This window comes from Pinus tabuliformis, chromosome 1_1 (genome assembly GCF_031772625.1).
Source record: "Pinus tabuliformis cultivar Carrire ecotype Pingquan chromosome 1_1, CPIR1, whole genome shotgun sequence".
Classification (NCBI taxonomy): domain Eukaryota; kingdom Viridiplantae; phylum Streptophyta; class Pinopsida; order Pinales; family Pinaceae; genus Pinus; species Pinus tabuliformis.
In genome coordinates, this window is record NC_142297.1 from 492,256,023 (window position 1) to 492,276,745 (window position 20,723).

Genomic DNA, 20,723 nt, shown 5'->3' on the forward strand with positions numbered 1-20,723 from the left:
CAGCTAGATGATCTTCTGAAGAAAAACCAATTTCCCCATTAAACTTGGGCAGATGTTTCAAATATCCATCAAGAAAATTGTTGAGCTGGTTGGGAAGATTCAGGGCAGCATATCTAGCTTGAATTATAGGTTTAAAGGCCATATCTAAAGATGAAGATGATGATGAATTAGTATGAGATGTAGGAGATGTAGGAGAGGATGAAGAAGAAGGTGGTGAAGTTGTTGGTGAAGATGGTGGTGTAATGGTAGGAGGGGGAGGATGAGAAAGAGGAGGATCCCTAAAAGTTTTAAGAGGTGTTTTAATTACCAACTTCTAAACTTCTGTCTCAACTTGTTCTTTATTATCAAATAAAGGGTTTGAATATACATAAAAGGTTTCTTCAGGTTGTGTAGAGGTGGATGAGAATGTATAATGAGTGAGGGAGATGAAATTTATGGGTTTTAGCTTCAGTAATGTACATCTAGCTCCTCTTCTAACTTAGGAGAATCTGAAAATATTTCAGGAAGCTTGTATGATTCCAAGGATTAGACTAAAAGAGTTTACTGTAGATTAGCTCCTTTGTTCAAAAGTTATAGAATCCTAGGTGTTAAATCAACCAAATCTAATTGGGATGGAATGGTCATAAAGGGATCAGATGCTGAAATTTATTCAGGTTGTAATGGTACAGAAGAGAAAAAATAAGCTTCTAAACTCCTTCTAAATGAGGCTTCTCTAACCAGTATTTTTGGATCAGATAGTGGGGTATTTAGGAATCAAAGTGAGACCTCGTATGTTTTTAAGGAGGCAGCTTGGTCAGTGGAGTCGCCAGGTGAAGGATTTTAACCTACAATTTCTTTATTCACCTTAAAGAAACAATTTCTTAATCATTTTCCCAAGGAAACTAATCAATTTCTCTCCTCAGCAATGGTGCCGACCTAATGTTGTCCTCTGAGATGACTCTAGGTCAATTAGTCATGCCAAAGCATCTAAAATATTTTGGTTGTTTTTAAAAGTTTTTGGATGACCTTAGTTGTTTATTTGTCCAAAATAGCAATTTGATTTAAAGTGGATGATTAGTAGAATTTGTTGAAGTATAAATTGTTAAATATTCAGACATAATATTTAATTGGCCATTAGAATGAATATAAGTAACCAATGTTTACTTACGCAACAAAATATATTTAAGCAAATGCAAAGGTTGTGGAAATTAATAGATAAAGGGGAGTTTATAATAACGATAGATTCATAAACTAGTCCCTGATTAATATTTATAACTCCACAGGGGATTTAAGATTGATTGAAACCCAATTTGATCTTACCCGGGTATTTTCATAAAGAATTAAATATATGAAGAAAACATTATGAAATATCACAAAGAAAAACTCATAGGAAGGACAAGCTATAGAAGACAAATTCAGAATCCTTTTATTAATTGCAGCAAATCTCCAGGTTCGATTACAATTTTGCTCCAAAGTTCATACAAGGGTTCAATCCACAATAACTCGAATGAGGAGATATTTATACAAAACTAAATATATGTTAGAGATATTTCTTACAAGATTTTACAAAAATAATACAAAATAATAGGAAATTGAAAACTGTGAAGTGGTGGAACTATTATTTAGGAATGCGTTGATGAAAGGTCCCCAAAAAGTGCTGCCCAGTTGTCTGCTGGTTGAAGATGAAAGTTACTCAATTACTTCGCAGAAGTGATCCAATATTTGTTCACTTGGTATGGTGACATTTACCAACTTCTTGTAAACTTCATCTACTTCTGTGCATTTCTCAAAAGCGGGCTTATTTATAAAAAGATGTTTTATTTCATGCTTAATGGTAAAATCAAAATCTAAAGCTTCCAATGCTTGCTTCCCTGTAATGTGCCCTTTTATTCCTGCAAAACTTGATCTATCAGTTGCTATGCTGTAAAATTTCTGGCAATAATCCTCCAAAGTGATAAGCCTATCATTTGGAGCTACTAATACTAGCAATCCTCTTTGATTAAGTAAATTAAACTTAAAATGAAACCTTTGAATAGAGGTCCTTAATGCTTGACATATAGTTTCTAGTTGTGTCATGAAGTTCTTCTTTTCGAGAACCTTCTTGATCTCCAAAATGGTTTATGTTCTGTCTAAAATCTATATTTGCTCCAACTCTGTCCTACTCTTTGAGTTAAGAACTCTAATCATATCAGTAACCCACCCCCCCACCATTATCTCCTTTCGTAGTGGGGGGTGTGAAGCGCTTCCCTGTCGTTGATCTGGGTGGGAAGAGTGACAACTATTGATTTCGGTTCGATCGTTAACACTTGCCGACAAACATATTTTTCGTATATGAGCTTGGTTTAAAAAGGATATACATATAACCCTTTACAATAATTAATCACCACTTAACCGGGGTAATTAATGATAAAATAAAAATTATTCTAATCACGGGCGCGTTTAGACTAGCTACTCTTAATACATGTTGAAATGTGGTAACAAGAATATTCCAATTTAATTTGTCCTTGAATTAAATTGTGAATTAAAATCGAATTTAGTCTTAACAGCTACTTGAAAATAATTAATTAAGTTATTTTGACTTAATTAGTTGGAGAAATCCAAGTTATCCCTTGAATTGAGGAGATAATATTAAGTTTTTGAGTTGTAATTAGTTAACTCAGTTTAATGAGTTAATTCTAGTTAAATTAGTTCCAAACTGTTTGAGGAACTAGTAGAGAGTTAACAGTTAGTTGATGCATGCATGCACTGAACTAGTGTACTCCAGCTAACTGAAGATTCCCTCATCAGAAACTCATGCATGTCTATTCTGAGAAAGACCCAGTTGAGATTAAAGGCAAGGACAATGTACTATCAGTTGCATGTGTTTTCTTATAAAGAAAACTCATGCATGCAGAAGGAATCATTCCTTGAGGATTGCACAGTTTTGACAGTGTGTGATGTCAGTGTTCCACTTGGTTGAAGGTGAATCATCCCAGAGGAAGAGTGCAAGGAAATAGGAGCTTGGAGGGCAGAGAGGAAGGCTGGAGATTAGCCAGGATTTCCTGTGAGCATCTGTGAGGATTGTACTGAGAGCTGGCTAACTGTGAGAACTAAGTCTTTGTATAATTCCTATGTATTTCTACCTTGTATGATAATACAAATAGTGGGGTTTTTAGCTGAGGCTTTCCCCAAAGTATTTTCATGTGTATTGTGCGATTGATTCTTCTTCTTCTGGTTATATTGTTCAACTCGATCTTTAAGCTTCTGCAAATTGATACTAGAAGTAGGTTATAGTATTCTACTTTGATTTATATTGCATTATCAGGTTAACCTACACAGAAGATTTTCTACATGGTATCAGAGCTAAGTTTATCGGAGCTGTGAACAATATACTGAGGAGAGAATTCGAAGTTTGAAGTTCGGGGTTGCAGGTGCAAATCGAATTCTTATCATACTTCAAGGTTGGCCAATGGCATTCTATGGCTTGAGACTCAGTATGCCTAGCTCGAATTACATAGCATGGAAAGATAGAATGGAGGTTGTATTAGAAGACAATGGCTTGAAGGAATTCATTGATCAAGAAATCTAAAAGCCAGCTTCAACTAATGCACAAGAGTTGGCTAAGTGGAAGAAGTGTGTGGCGAAGGTGAGACAAACCATCCTTGAGGGAGTTCGAGACCATATTGTCTCGAGTCTCCATGGGAAGGATACTCCATTTTCAATGTGGAAGACATTGAAGGACCTCTACCAGAACAATAGCGACCAGAGTAAATTGGCGCTCAAGGATAAGCTTCGAAGAATCAAGATGGAGAAGGGTGATACTATTCCCACATATCTGAATAAGCTCACAACCTGCAGAGATGAGCTTAGCAGTGTGGGAATAACTACTTTCGATGATGATATGGTGAGCCTCGCTCTCCTTGGCTTTCCAAAGAGTTGGAATAGCTGCCAGGACTCTATGAATGGAAGGGAAAAATTGTTGGATTGGGAACGAATGTGGTCAGGTCTCATGTAGGAGGAGATCAGGAGGAGCACACAAGATGGTTCTTCATCCAAGGATGATGATGAAGAAAATATAGCCTTAGCAAGTAGGGCAAGGAAATGGAAGGGGAAGGCGTCCCATTCCAGATCAAATTCTTCTCATGGAGGGAAGAAGGGTGACAAGTCTAAAGTGAGATGCTTTAATTGTCACAAGATGGGACATTATGCAACTAATTGCCCATCAAAGAAGTCCAAGAAGGGATCACCAGAAGGATCGGAAGGTGAGGCATTAGCCTCTCAGTTCGAAATGGATTTTACCCTCATCGTATGCATGGTTTCATTGATGATGGGTTGTGTTTGGTATATTGACAGTGGAGCCTCATTCCACATGACTAGTGATAAAAGTTTATTCAGTGCCTTGGAGGAGAAAGACCTCAAGATGCACATAGAGATGGGTGACGACAGAAGGTATAGTGTTTCAGGAGTGGGCACTGTTGCTTTTCAGAGGGAGCATGGAGCTCCTATCACCTTGACAAATGTGAAGTATGTGCCTGGACTGAAGAAGAACTTGGTATTGGTCGCAATATTGGAGGACAAAGGCTACGATGTTGTCTTTAGTAAAGAAAAGGCATTCCTAAGACACATACCCACGGGTTAGACCAAGAGGATAGGGATTCGGGTGAAGAATATCTATATACTAGAGGTAGATGATTGTGCAGCATTGAGTATGAAAGTAGAATTGGTGCAAAGCCAAGACAATGGCGAGTTGTGGCACAAGCGGTTGGCCCATTTGCATCATGGGGCTTTGAAGATAATGCAGCAGATATCTACAGGACTTCCCAAAGGTAAACTTAGGCAAGTTGACACATGCAAAGGTTGTACCTTGGGAAAGTACACCAAGTCTTCCTTTCATGATTGAGATAGTCGAGCAGAGGCTATCTTAAAGCAAGTTCATACTGATGTGTGTAGACCATTCTCGACGGAATCCACAACGAAGAAAAGGTATTATGTGATTTTCATTGATGACTATTCTTGTAAATGAAGGATTTATTTCATGCAGAAGAAGGACCAAACCTTCAAAAAGTTTTGTGAGTTCAAATATTTGGTCAAGAAAGAGTCAGGGAAGAAGATCAAGGCCTTGAGAAGCGAAAATGGTGGAGAATATGTCTCTCAAGAGTTTCAGGACTTTTGTGTAGCGGAAGGAATTAAACGAGAGTTGACAGCACCTCATAACCCACAGTAGAATGGGGTGGCCGAGAGGAAGAACAGAACTATTGTAGGGGCAGCACAAGAAATGCTACATGACCAAAGCCTACCACTTCACTTGTGGGAGGAGGCATGCAACACAACGGTCTATTTGCAGAATAGAAGCCCACATCGCATACTTGGGATGAAGACACCAGAGGAAGCTTTCTCCGGTAAGAGACTAGATGTGGGTCACTTCAAGATCTTTGGCTCATCGGTATGTTTCCGTGGGACAAAGGATGCACAAAAGAAGCTTGAGCTGAGAGAAGACTTGGGGATACTTGTGGGGTACACTGATACACCTCACAACTATTGGGTGTACTTGCCTACCAGTCAAAGGATAGTGGTTCTGAGAGATCTCAAGTTTGATGAGTAGAAGGCCATGTGAGTTTCCCTTGAGAGGGAGCTCCAACTATAGGCTGTGGAGGAACTGTTGGTTCCTAAGGAGGAGGAGCCTCAAACTGATGCAGAGCTGTCGCATGCAAAGGTTCCAAGAGTGGAGACATCCACTCAAGCAGAGTCTTCCAGAGATGGACGAAGGCACATAAGAAAAGTTGACAAATTGTTGGAGGATGCAAGGGAGAATGTGGGAGCACCATCTTCTCAGTGCAGACAAAGGAGGTCACCTGATAGGTACACTGGATACATGGCCCTTGTTAGGGAATGTGTTGAGACCGAACCATCTTCCTTTGAGGAAGTAGTGCAGCAGCCTATTTAGGTTGATGCCATGGTGGAGGAGTATGACTCCATAGCTCGTAACAGTGTTTGGGACGTGGTTCCGAGACCGGAGAACAAGCCAGTTGTGAGTTCCCGTTGGCTTTACAAGGTAAAGCAAGCTGTTGATGATGGGAGGATCATGTTGCTACAGTATATTTCGATAGAGGAGCAAGATGTTGACATTTTGACAAAGGCATTGTCAAAGTATAAATTCGAGTTCCATAGAGACAGGATCGAGGTGGCAGATAACCCCTTTATTGTTGAGAGGGAGTGTTGAAATGTGGCAACAAGAATATTCCAACTTAATTTTTCCTTGAATTAAATTGTGAATTAAAAGCTACTTGAAAATAATTAATTAAGTTATTTTGACTTAATTAGTTGGAGAAATTCAAGTTAGAAGTCTTTTTGAAGTAATGCAAGAGTTATCCCTTAAATTAAGGAGATAAGATTGAGTTATATTTGATTTGTAATTAGTTAACTCAGTTTACTAAGTTAAGTCTAGTTAAATTAGTTCCAAACTATTTGAGGAACTAATAGAGAGTTAACAGTCAGTTGATGCATGCATGCACTCAACTAGTGTACTCCAGTTAATTGAAGATTCCCTCATCAAAAACTCATGCATGTCTATTATGAGAAAGACCCAGTTGAGATTAAAGGCAAGGACAATGTACTATCAGTTGCATGTGTTTTCTTATAAAGAAAACTCATGCATGCAGAAGGAATCATTTCTTGAGGATTGTGCAATTCTGACAATGTGTGAGATCAGTGTTCCACTTAGTTGAAGGTGAATCATCCCAGAGGAACAGTGCAAGGAAATAGGAGCTTGGAGGGCAGAGAGGAAGGCTGGAGATCAAACAGGATTGCCTGTGAGCATCTGTGAGGATTGTACTAAGAGCTGGCTAGCTGTGAGAGCTAAGACTTTGTATAATTCCTATGTATTTCCACCTTGTATGATAGTACAGATAGTGAGGTTTTTAGCTGAGGCTTTCCTCAAAGTATTTTCATGTGTATTGTGTGATTGATTCTTCTTCTTCTAGTTATATTGTTCAGCTCGATCTTTAAGCTTCTGCAAATTGATAGTAGAAGTAGGTTATAATATTATGCTTTGATTTATATTGCATTATCGGGTTAACCTACACAACAGATTTTCTACAATACATTAATCAACTATTCTTAACCTAATATAATCATTAATTAGGCCAAAATTTAGGCATATTAGGCCTTTTATTTATCCTGATCTATCCTAATTTATGATTTTCAACCAAGATTAAATTGTTTGGTTTAATTTATTCTCTAATCTAATACAAAAATATAAAATGATCTGATTAAGATTAAACAGTTTGATTCAGATCAGAAGAAAAGGTTGTGGCATAAAAATAAATTGCACACAAAACCTTTATTATTTCAAAAATAAATTTATTCATTAAGTGGCATTTAAACAAGCACACTTATGCAAATATTTGACTTTCTTTTGATGGGGTTTTATTTCATTTTTTTTTATTTTCTATTTTTTCAAATATTCATTTTTCTTTACTTTTAAAAATACTCTCTTTTGTAAAATAAAACTAACTTATCAAAAATAAATCATGTTACAACAGAAACTAAACCGCATTCTAAGCCTTACCCTTTGGTTTGGGTATGTAAAAATTCCAAATTGCAAGTGACAAGAAAATGTAAACTTAAATTCGCTATCACTACAAATTTTATTGATAAGGTAGAGCTTGATGTTGTACCACTTGACATATGTGGAATTTTTTTTGGAAGTCCATACTAGTATGAACGAAAAGCCATATTCTATCATCATGAGAAAAAATATCATCTTTTTAAAGATGGATTTGAGTGTATTTTTAGAGCACATTGCAAGTATATTTCTTCTCCAATGCATAAGGTCTCATTGTAATCTTCCATGGAGGGTCTTTCCATCGCATCGGAAAACAAACTCTTCCTTTGCCCATCCCTGCATATGTCCCATCTTCCAAAAGTTCCAATGAAACAAAAGTAACATAGATATTTACATTTTCATGAGGTTGCTCCATGCGAGTGCCTTCTTCCATCAATGGCTACATTGTGCATGAATCAGTTTCTACTTGGGCAGGTAATGGTGCTCCAAATTATTCCTCTTCCACTGGAAATTTTGCAACACATTCTTCTTAACCTATTGCAAATTTCTCTTCATCATCACAATCATCAACTCCATCTTGATCCATTGCTTAACAAAGTTGTAGAAGCTCTCTTTTAACATTCTCTTCCAAGACTTCAAGTTCATCCCTAATTCCTGGTTTTCTTCTTTCATGTGTTCTAACCTGTGCAAGGTCTGCACAAGTCTCTCACAACATTCTTCCATCGTTCAACTTTAGCTCTAATTGTTGTCTTTCCCCTGCCAAACTTCCCCTATGTCGCATTGTGACCAAATACTTTATCTACAATGCCCACTTTCTACAAGACTGGCTCCAATACCATCTGTCACTACCCCAGACTAGTGGCGACTCAAATTCCACTTGTGGGCATAGTGCGACACCGAACAACCTTCTCGTTTCACCACTACTATAGTTCACAGAGTATGCCTATCACCAACACATAGATTATTTTTTGTTAAGTGTTTAATTCTTTATATACATGCAGTGGAAATAAATTCATTCAAGTTCAATTAACTTCATCAACATGTACCTTGTAGCATGTGTGATCAAACATAAACATAAGCACACATTCATGAAGGGAGGGAAACTCCTAAAAAAGTATGCTCGATCACTTATAAAATCTCTTCAAATAATGTACAAGTACAATTTTACAGGTTTACAATGAATTGACAGTTGCGTGGTTACACTAGCAACTTGACTACAAAGTTTTTTCCCAAACTGTGCAACTGCTTCCCACATTGTTGACTTTGCTGTGTAGTTTTCCACACCAATGAAGTGTGCCCAACTCTTCCCACACACTTGTCAAACTAATGCAACACTTGCTTACGCTGTTGGAAACCCCAAATCTCTATTTTGAAAAACTTCGTTCAAAGAGTCGTTCAATAAAGTACAGTATGCAGCCCACGTTCATCCCACAGTGCCCTGTGACCCATCTGCACTACGAACCCATTCATAGAATAATGGCCTACGTTCAGTTAAGTGAAACCTATGGTCCACGCAGTGTGGCTCACCCGAACTTCGACTTGTCGAAATTTTGCCTTCACTTAAGTTCTCACTTTTCTTTTCCTCTAAACTCTTGGTTGACCTCCACTGATGTCCAAATGAATGGCACTCCATATTAATATTCATTAATTCTCAAAAATTTTCTCAAAGGTCGCATCCATTCCCTCTACACTTGGGTCGACTCGCCCATACACTGCCCAACTGACCTATCTACATAGTTTGCACGACCCTTCAATTTTTTGCTAAGCCATGGGTCGACCTACGTTTGGTCAGGTGGGCACCCTCGCTCATCCGCACGCGCCTTCCCGTCACACCATCTGGTTGCCCAACGTTTGTCGCATTGCCCAGTCACCCAATGCCCATCACACTCTCCCACAGATTTGCCTTTAACCGAACTTGGTCATCACACACCTTTAATCGAACACGAGTCCCTTTTAATCGAACACGAGCGCCTGTCGCTATGATGTGCCCGCCAATACGTCTGCACGACCATCACACAACTCGAGTGTGCTTGTACCCACATCGTTGATTTTTTTACTCTCTCGCTCGTGGGTCGTAGATTTGGGCACTCGCCAACTTGAGGCCCTGATAGTGGTGATACAAGGGATTTGTTAATTTTTGAGTAGCTTGGGAGGTACTCCAAGCCCTAGGGTTCAGAGATTAGAGTACAAAGCGCCACAAGAGTCACTTGTGGGCTTGGAAACCAAGGTAGGGGTTTTTCACCCATAAGGATTTGGGCCAAAACCATGAGCACATTTTGACGTGTGATGGATGAGGATGATAGCTCTCGGTGAGATGAATCTAACGCAATGAGAATCATTCAATTTTGAGTTGTAGAAATGGAGATATGAATTTTTGAAGTCAAAGTGTGGGTTTGCACAAGAAGTGTCAAGGTCAACCTAATGTTATTTAGGATTGTGACAACTTTTCAAGCCCTAGAATGACGTTGGGGGAGCCCTTCTTTTGGTGGATAAATAGAAGGTGTTGTGGAGGTCAATTACTCATCCATTTGTGCAACACACATAGGAAGATAAGCTCGTGGAGGAGAGACAAATATCCGTGGAAGCCGCAACAAGAGAAGGCTAGCGTAGCGAGGGAGATAAGGATTTTTTTTAGGGTCAATTAAGGAGACTGAGTTGCTGGACGAAGGCCGAGTAGCCTTGCTAGGAAGCAGGGAAAATTTTAAGGATGGAAACTTATCTTAATGTTTAGAAACCTTGGCGAATCCCAATAGTCCATAATATGAAATCCATAAAATGTTTGGAAATATTTTTGTAAAAATATTCAAATTTATAATATTTTTATCTAGTCTATATATAATTTTTTGGCAATTTTTAGGGTAAAATAATTTCATTCTATAAAATTTAGGCGAATCATTCTTACAAAAAAATGGAAATTAGCAAATCATTTTTTTGGAAAAAGTATAGAAAAATAGTCCATGGGTGAATATTAGCCCCTAAAATTTTCCCTGTTGGGAAGGCTGAGTTAGGAGACCTCTAACGTAGGTCTGTTGGGGAACTGTTTAAGGGACATATGATTGGTTTTATGATGGTTGTATGCTATAGGAGGACTGTGTGTTAGGCCGCAGTCCATAACAACACACTTAAGGTATGCGTAGGGCTAATTTAGGTCTTATGCATGCCTAAAACAATAACATAATAAAGGAGTTGTCCCATGAGGGTGTGCCATAGGAGTTGAAGGGTGTTTGAATACTATTGGTGAGGATTTTAGGGCTGTTGTAGTGTGACAAATTTCCCTAACCAAAACATCCAAAGGCAACGGACTACAACAGACTTGGAGAAGCATCTTTGTTTTGTGTTGGGTCAATGTGTTGACCAAGTTTGGATCAATTTGATGAGTAGTCTATGTGAGCCAAGTTGGAGACTTGATTGGGTGATCGAGAACCTCCATAGGTGTAGTTCTTATATTGAAGGATTGGGCATCTTTGGACTATTGGAGGGTAGCATGTGGATGTCCAAAGTAGCCCTAGACTAGCAGTCTTGAAGTGACGAAGATAGATGAAGATTGGGTGAATTTTGGAGCCTTATGGGTATCTATTATGGACGAAAGAGGCTACTAGAAGGCATATTGGAGCTCAGGAATTGGCCAACCTAGAGAGTAGATTGATCAGCCCGTGTGCATGCAGCACAAGTGACTTGCAACAGTGTTAAGTGGAAACCCTCCTGGAGTCTCGATGTGTTGTCCTTTAAAGGACTAAGGGGCAACTAGTGAGTAGTACGGAAGAGAAGGACCAACAAGACAAGATACGACATAGAAGTTGCAATGAATTTTGTCATTGTATATTGTATTTCATAGACTATTGTATTATTCAAAATTGGTTTAATATAACAAATATTGGGTTGTACATTATTGTACAATTTTGTTAAAAATTGTGTATACTTCTGTACATGTGATTTACTGTTTTATATTTTCTGCTGTGTAAAGTAAATCTTGTTGAGATTTTTGGTTTCACAACGTCAGAGATTTTAAGATTCTAACCTAGACCCAAGATCATGGAAATTCAACATGATATCAGAGTGTGTCTAAGCTACTTTGGAAGTCAATGAATCATATTTGTGCACAACGAAGTACAACTTAAGAGGGAGTTGGTCACATTGTAGGTGACAATGTCAAAGTTGCAGATTGCTATCTGGTATGAGGATAGGTTGGAGGGGTTGTCCAACTATAGTCCATGGAAGGAAAGCATCAAGTTGGTCTTGCAGGCCAACAAGATTTGGGAGTTCGCTGAAAAATCCATAAAGAAACCAACTGACCCAAAGGATCTGGAAGTGTACGAGGATTTGGATACAAGGGCGAGATTGATCATCCTAGATGGTGTGAGTGATGCACTAATACCTCATTTGTGTAGGAAGAACACTGAACATGAGATGTGGATGGCTCTTCAGTATTTGTTCCATAAAAAAAACGAGAATCAAGTATCGGTATTGGAGGATAAGTTGAACTCTAGCAAGATGATAAATGGTGAAAGCGTGACTTCGTATATAATAAGGTTGTCTCAGGTCAAGGATGAGCTTGATGCTGTCAATGTGACTATTTCAGATGGAGATATGGTGAGGATTTCCTTGAAAGGTTTCACTGAGGAATGGAAGCCCTTCATCAAAGGGATTGTTTCCAGAGAGAAATTTTCAGACTAGAATAGGCTATGGGACAACTTCATTTAGGAAGGCTTGCGAGAGGAGGTTCTTCATCCAAAGAAGTAGAATTTTGATGATGACATGGCACTTGTAGCACGAATGAAGGAAAAGTAGAAGAAGCACTTGAGTAAAGTCAAGTGTTTCAACTGTGGCAAGATGGGTCATTTTTCATCAAGATGTTCGATAAAGAAGAAGGGAGATGATGAAAAGAAGAAAGGAAAGTAGGTCATCGATGTTTTCACTTTTGCTAAGATAGATGATCTTAGTAGGAGATTAGAAGAGGAGGACTTTTCTATGATCTCTCATTTCTTGCAGAGTATTGTCAATGAGGATGGATGGTATGTGGACAGCGGTGCGATGAAACATATGACAGGGTCACAGGAGGTTTTTAAGACTCTAGTTGAATGGGACTTGAAGTTGCACATGGTGTTGGCCAACAAGAGTCAGAAGGAGATCCAAGGATCGGGAGTTGTGTCATTCAGAATGCAGACAGGACGAGTGATGCGGGTCCAGGATGTATTGTTTGTACCAAGACTCAGATATAGTGTGATTTCTGTCTCGATGATTAAGAATAATGGGTTTGAGGTCTTGTTCCATGATGGGAAGGCAAGACTCAAGCCTAGAGGCTCTAAGTCGACTGGTATCATGCTTGGAGTTAGAGAGCATGGTCTATATAGGATAACGAGCAAGCCTATGGATCATGAAAAGCAGGTGGAGCAGGTGCAGGTTCCAGAGAAGTAGGTGTAGGTGCAGGCTTCAAAGGAGTAGGTACAGGTTCCCGAGAAAAATATTCACCTTCTCGAGAAGAAGGTCTAGATTCCAGATACTCAAAGGGAGTCGAGTTCTAGAGGGAGCTTGCAGATTCAGAGGGAGACTTTGCTGTCCAAGAAAAGCACAAGGTTAATGGGGGGCAAGGGTGATCCTATAGCTTCCATGAAGGAATCATGGAAGACATTATAGGAAAATAATAAGAAGCAGGGTGCTTCCAGCAGTGACAGTGACATTTCTGATAGAGGCGTAGTTCACAGAACAAGGTTTGCTACAATTTTGAGCGCCAAGAGTTGGGCGAGTGTTACAAGTAGTGATGATGATGATGAGTTACTTCCTAGTCCTGGAAGTACCTCCCTCACTAAGAGGTAGTGTTGATTTTTGAGTAGCTTGGGAGGTACTCCAAGCCCTAGGGTTCGGGGATTAGAGGAAAAAGCGCCACAAGAGTCACTTGTGGGCTTGAAACCGAGGTAGGGTTTTTCACCCATCAAGATTTGAGCCAAAACCATGAGCACATTTTGACATGTGATGGATGAGGATGATAACTCTTTGCAATACGAATCTAACGCAATGAGAATCATTTGATTCTGAGTTTTAGAAATGGGGATATGAATTTTTGAATTCAAAGTGTGGGTTTGCACAAGAAGTATCAAGGTCGACCTAATGTTATTTAGGCTTGTGACAACTTGTTAAGCCCTAGAAAGACATTGGAGGAGCCCTTCTTTTGGTGTATAAACAGAAGGTGTTTTGGAGTTCAATTACTCATTCATTTGTGCAACGCATACAAGAATACAAGCTTGTGGAGGAGAGATAAATCTCTGTGGAAGCTGAAGAAAGAGAAGGCTAGGGCAGCAAGGGAGATAAGGACTATTTCCAGGGCTAATTAAGGAGACCGAGCTGCTGGAAGAAGGTCGAGTAGCCTTGATGGGAAGACCGAGTTAGGAGACCACTAACGTAGGTTTATTGGGGCATATGATTGGTTTTATGTTGGTTTTATACTACAGGATGACTATGTGTTAGGCCGCAGGCCATAACACCACAATTAAGGTATGGGATAATTGAGGGCTTATACATGCCCAGAACAACAACATAATAAAGGAGTTTTCCCATGAAGGTCTTTGTTGGAGTTGAAGGTTGTTTGAAGACTGTTGGTGAGGATTTTAGGGTTGTTGCAGTGTGACAAATTTCCCTAACCAGAACAACCAAAGGCAACAGACTACAATAGACTTGGACCAGCATCTGTGTTCTATGTTGGGTCAATGTGTTGACCAGTTTTGGATCAATTTGATGAGCATCTCGTGGGAGCCAATTTGGAGACTTCATTGGGTGATCGAGAGCCTCCATATGTGCATATATTGCAGTGAAGATTTGTGCATCTTTAGACTGTTGGAGGGCAACACATGGATGTCCAAAGTAGCCTTAGACTAGTAGTCTTGAAGTGATGAAGATAACTGAAGTTTGGAGCCTTATGAGTAGCTCTTTGATGGATGAAAGAGGCTACTAGAAGGCAGATTGGAGCTCGAGAATTAGCCAACCTAGAGAGCATATTGATCAACCCGTATACATGCAACATAAGTGACTTGTAGCAGTGTTAGGTGGCAGCCATCCTGGAGTCTCGATGTGTTGTCCTTTGAAGGACTAAGGGGAAACTAGTGAGCAGTATGGAAGTGAAGGACCGACAGGACAAGATAAAACATAGAAGCTACAGTGAAGTATGTCATTGTATCTTGTATTCCATAGACTGTTGTATTATTCATAATTGGTTTAATATAACGAAGATTGGGTTGTAGATTCTTGATGAGATTCTCGGTTTGGTAGTGTTAGAGATTTTAAGATTATAACCTAGACCCAAGATCGTTCAAATTCAACAAGATTCACCAACTTAATTTTGTGTAGAGGATTCTGCTGGTCACTTCTACACTCACACTCCCCATGAATTCCAAACAAGCCTCAACAAGGTTGAAGCTAAAGTCAAGCATGAAATATAGAGTACTTCAGATGCAGAGGTTTTGTATGGTCTTCTAACTTTGATTCCCAACATAGAGAACACCAAGGGAAGGCAAAATCATTATCTATATACAATTTCCCCGTATTGGCAGCTGATAATTTGTTTGGAAAATGTGATATTGGATCATAGGAACACTAAGGACAAAATTCTAAACCAAAATGGATGATACAAAGTTGCTACTGATAAACCTTGAAGGTCCCATATATCAACCGGAAGCTGACAACCTATGCTCCATACATCAAGGATGTTGCTTAGCCCATTGTGGTGAACACTTCATTATTTTCCTGATTTTCATGTTTCAGTCATTCTCAATTTTGATTATAGTATCTAGGAAACTACTTAATCATTTTATTAGAGCAAATTTTTAACTTTTGTAAAATGAGTTTCTCAACCAAATATCCTAATGTAAGAATTTTTAAAGATAAAACAACTATTTGATACCACAATACCTACACAAAAAATATGGAAAACTTTTTTTTCTACTCAATAATCCTTTATAATATTCTCCTTCTGTTGCTCGAGTATGTACCTAAAATATCCAAGTTGATATATTTAGGATCCAAAATATATTGTATCTCTTTCACTATCAGTTTTATTACATAGAGAAACTCTTTCACACCCATAATACCTATACATAAGACACAAGAAGATCTGCATAATCCCTTACAAGTATCTCCTCTTAGTTCATGCAAAATCGTTGCCTCCATGAAAAAATTAGGGTGCCCGGGAGAGTTGATGCGAACACTTCTGGTAGAATTTGTAGTGGCACAGCTAGTGCATTTCAATTGACCATTTCATCAATCCTTTTATTGGTCTGCCATTCCCATTCAACACATTTTGTGTGTAGTGTTGCTTGGATTGCAAGCTTAATTTGTTTGCCTATTTCATTTGGAGAATTTAGGGTTCCTTAAAATCCTCCTGAAATGTGAAATGTTTGCACATTGGTATATAAAAATACAGACCAACTAAACTCCAACCCAGGCTGCATTAACATGTATCAATCATATATCATATCAACATACTACATAGTTATTTTCATTTCCATGGTGAGGTTTAAATTTGATTACTCAAGTTGTTTACAAATTTATCAATAGAAAATCTTTCCATCCTTAGTATTGTGTGGACTGGTGTATTGTAATTAGCATTGTTGTAAGTATTTGCACTATTCAATCTCAAGGATGTGATTTAATTGTTAGGTAGGAAAATTCGGTCCCCACAAGTCTTGTGATTCAATCCTGAACAAGACTCCACTTCCTATATTTTCAGTTGAAAAAAATATCTACACAACTCAAATTTTGCTTCACCTCTTCTCTAGGAAGCAATTGAGAGTTTTTTTGAAACAAAGCTCAGGTATGATCATAATTGTCAACACACCCATAACTCCAATTCGACCTGCAATGATTCAAAGTCACACATTTAATTTTCAATTCGGTCCCCACAAGTCTTGTGATTCAATCCTGAACAAGACTCCACTTCCTATATTTTCAGTTGAAAAAAATATCTACACAACTCAACTTTTGCTTCACCTCTTCTCTAGGAAGCAATTGAGAGTTTTTTTGAAACAAAGCTCAGGTATGATCATAATTTTCAACACACCCATAACTCCAATTCGACCTGCAATGATTCAAAGTCACACATTTAATTTTCTAGAGGGTCTTTGCTTACCTCTAAAAGACGACCCAGATAATTTGTGTCTGGCCCAAACTTTTATGGGATATAATATAATATCGATTGATATGGGATATAATGTACCAGCGTTTGCGTTTCCTGTAGTTTGTGATTAAATATGAGCTCGAAATATATTTGGGTTTGATTTTGCTATTTTATACTTTTGAGATTCTTTATAAAAAAATATATATATAAAAAAAAAAATTGTGGTTTTGGAAATGTTAATTTGAAATGTATTTTTTATCATATAATATTAAAAAAAAATTGTGGTTTTGGAAATGTTAATTTGAAATGTATTTTTTTATCATATAATATTAATATTAATTATTTAAAGAAAAAAATTGAATTATTAAAATACTAAATTTAAAATAATAATAATATTTTATAATTTAATAATAATTATTATATTATTAATATTATAATAATTAGTATAATATTATAATTATAATTATATATTTATATTAATTTTAATTTTAATTTTATAATATTGATGTGTGAATATTAATCATATTTATTAATATAATTGTGTTAATTTATATATAAAAATAATCTTTAATAGAAACATAAAGTAACAATTTTTAATAAATTTTCAGTTGTGCAAATAAACCAGTTCTTTCAGCTTTCTAGAAATAAAATGGGACTGTATTCAGGAATTACGTGAATTGACAAATCTTTGCAAGGGTTTTTAAAGCAAGAAAAGTTCGATTATACTTCAGTTATATGTATATTTTGAAGTATGAAAAGCTCCATTATACTTGGACATTTTACAAAATATATGGAGAGAGTTTTGCGTTTGTCAACATGTGGTATAAACTAAAAATTGTTTTTTTAATTTAAATGTAGTTTTGTAATTTATTTTATGTTAGCATAGAAAATTCATATGTAATTTGGAAGTGATGATTGACGATATGTGATTTATATCACTAGTTTCAATTTTACTTCTTCATCCTTGTGAACATCACCCGATGCAATAAGTGCTAAGTGGACTATTCAAAAATCATGAGAAATTAAAATATGTTTTTCTTGTAAGGTTGGATGAATACTAAATGCTCTGCAACCCTAATGGTCAGGCAGCCATGAGTTAGGCGACGCTTTGAAGAAGTATAGACTGTAGCAAGAGGCAGACCCAGACACTAAGAAACAGAGGAGAATGACAGAGGAGGAGAGGGGGGGAGAGATCCCCTCCTATCGAGATGCGGTAGCAGGGGAACGTCAGAACACTAGTAACTAGGCAGGAGAAACAAGAAAACTCTCCTTGGGTGTGAACCTTCCTTACATCCAAGGGACCACAGATAGGATTGCGAGGGTTCTGAGGAGGTACGATGTGCCCGCAACTTTTAGACCTCTCTGCACTATCTGTAGCTCCCTCAGGTCTGTGAAAGACCCTATTGACCCTAAGGACATGAAGGGCGTCTATGTCATTCCCTGTTCCTGTGGGACCCCTTATATTGGTGAGACTGGTCGCTCTATCAATCAGCGGATTAGCGAGCATTCGGCTGACTTAAGACATGGTAGGACCAAGTCCTCAGCCCTGGCTGAGCATGCTGGGAAGACTATGCATCATGTTTGTATAGAAGATGCTCAAGTCATTTCCAAAGTTGCGCAGTTTCACCATCGCAAATTTAGAGAGGCCCTGGAGATCGAGAAAAGGCCGAACAATCTTAATAGGGATGATGGCTGGAAGATTAGCAGTTGCTGGGTCCCAGCCTTGTCTTCCTAGCCTCCCCCTTCCCCCTGTATTAAGTCTTAGGGTTTCTGTCTTCCCTCTCCTCAAGTTTTGGTTTTGGCCGGTTTGTCAGGTTATTATGGAGTGCTTGGGGTATTAATATGTTATTAAGTAATTTCGGGCTAATTATTGTATTTACCTATTCCAAGGGGTTTTTTAGAATTAGATTAGATCTTTTCATTGATTTTTACCTTTAACTGATTTTCTTATATCGCATTGATAAAGGCACCCCTTTTTAAACATTATAAGTAATAAGATAATTAACTAATAACCTAGTCAATTTTAATAATGAACTATTGATTAATTAATGAATACAAATTATTAAATTAATGACAAAAAATTATGAGAGAAATATATGGACACCAATAACTTTATACTATTATTAATAAACATGTCGTTAATTATGGTATTTACCCTAGGTAACTATATTCTAGGAATATTAACAATTTAACTAGAATACTATTTATTGTTTCTTAATAATATTAGAACTATAAATTAGTAAGAAGAAAAATATAGATTATTGTATAGTACTTTCTATTTTATTTCCGAATGGACCTTTACATTCAATATTAAATTAAAATGATTTATTGGATTTAAACTTTTACCTATTGTAACTATAGTCTAAGAACAATAGTAATTTATACTATTTATTTATAATTATATTTTGTTACCATTATTAATTTACCAGAATTTATTAATGACCATTATGATATAAACAATTACCATTGTAACTAAATTCTAGGATTAATAGTAATTTAACACTATTTATTTGTAATTAAATAATTTAAGAATAATAAATAATATAAGTTTTATTAATTATGTAGATATAATGACCATTATATTTAAACAATGTATTTATTATATCATCCAATTAACTAATATTAATATATTAATAATAGAATTGTAACTAAATTCTAGGATTAATAGTAATTTAACACTATTTATTTGTAATTAAATAATTTAAGAATAATAAATAATATAAGTTTTATTAATTATGTAGATATAATGACCATTATATTTAAACAATATATTTATTATATCATCCAATTAACTAATATTAATATATTAATAATAGAATTATTAGTTTGACTTTGATCCTCAGGTCAAAATTAGCCGTTGCAATATAGCCGTTGGAGTCTCTGCACACTCTATTTAATCAAGCTAAGCCAGATCAGTTCTTCAACTTGTCCTGACAATGAACCACATTGGTTGGTTCGAAACGCGTCGACAAAAGATTGATTATGTGATTTTGCCGAAGATTACTAAACAATGTTATGGATCACAGAAGTCTAAATTCCTTAAAACCAGGACCAGTCCTTGGAGCAAGATGGCAGGCAGGTAGCAGAGGAAAATGTTTACCATTTTCAACAGAGAAACCAAGATTCATAATCCCGATGAACAAATTGAAGCGATACAGAGGTTATATGAAATACCATGCACTTATATGCAAGTTCATTGGAGTATGGCAGATGGAAAAGGACCTCACCAAATGGATTCAGCAAAAGTGGCAACCCCGAGGCCACATCGAGCTAAAGCTGGGAGCAAGAGGCTTCTTCATGGTAATATTCTCGAACTTGCAAGATAAAGAAAAAGTTTTTGAGAACGGCCCTTACTTTCATTATAATGCTGGATTGTTCATGAGATACTGGGAAGAATGTTATGACCCAGACAAGGAAAAATTCCTGGCAGCCCCAGTGTGGGTTAGGTTATTTGGCCTTCCAATGGACTTCTGGGACCCGGAGATTCTAGAGGGCATAGGAAACACGATAGGCAGATTTGTCAAAATAGCAGAAACGACAAAAAAAGGAAGATACACCTCATACGCTAGAATTTGTGTCTACATGAATATAGTTGACCCCATTCCAGATACAGTAGAACTAGAGTATCACAAAGAGGTCTGTTAGAAAACACTTGACTACGAACATATTCCATTCAGATGTAGAAGATGTCATGAGTATGGACATATTTTTAAGGAATGCCCACTAAATATAGAAGAAGAGGAGCACAAGCATAAACAGCAGAGGAAAAGCCAAGAAGACAAGGAAGAATTTCAAGAAGTAAAGAGAAAAAGAAGACAAACAAGAGAGAACACTAGCAGGGGAAAGAAATAACAACATGCCCAGCCCAGCAAAACAAACAACTTTGAAGTACTACAACAAGAAGAACAAGAAGATAACAACGAGACTCAAACAATGGACTATCAGGGGGGGAAAGGAAAGGAAAGCAACACAAGCCAAGGTAAAACAAAACCCAAGAGGAAATCCCAAAGTGAGCCGACAGAGAAGGAGGAAAAGGAAGAGAGGGAGAAGATGGATAACACTATAATGGAAATAGATACAAGCAGAGGAGAAGAATTA

General features: G+C 37.3%; 1 protein-coding gene across 1 annotated transcript; it reads left to right on the plus strand.

Annotated features, from left to right (window-relative positions):
- Window positions 1–19,760: 19,760 nt before the first annotated feature.
- LOC149213931 (uncharacterized) lies at window positions 19,761–20,270 on the plus strand. The gene has a single exon (XM_089389216.1). It carries the CDS (start codon window positions 19,761–19,763, stop codon window positions 20,268–20,270), a length of 510 nt encoding a protein of 169 aa, XP_089245342.1.
- Window positions 20,271–20,723: the final 453 nt, after the last annotated feature.

Coding starts and splice junctions, on each gene's coding strand:
- LOC149213931 (XM_089389216.1), top strand. CDS start 19,761: ATGAACAAATTGAAGCGATACAGAGGTTATATGAAATACCATGCACTT.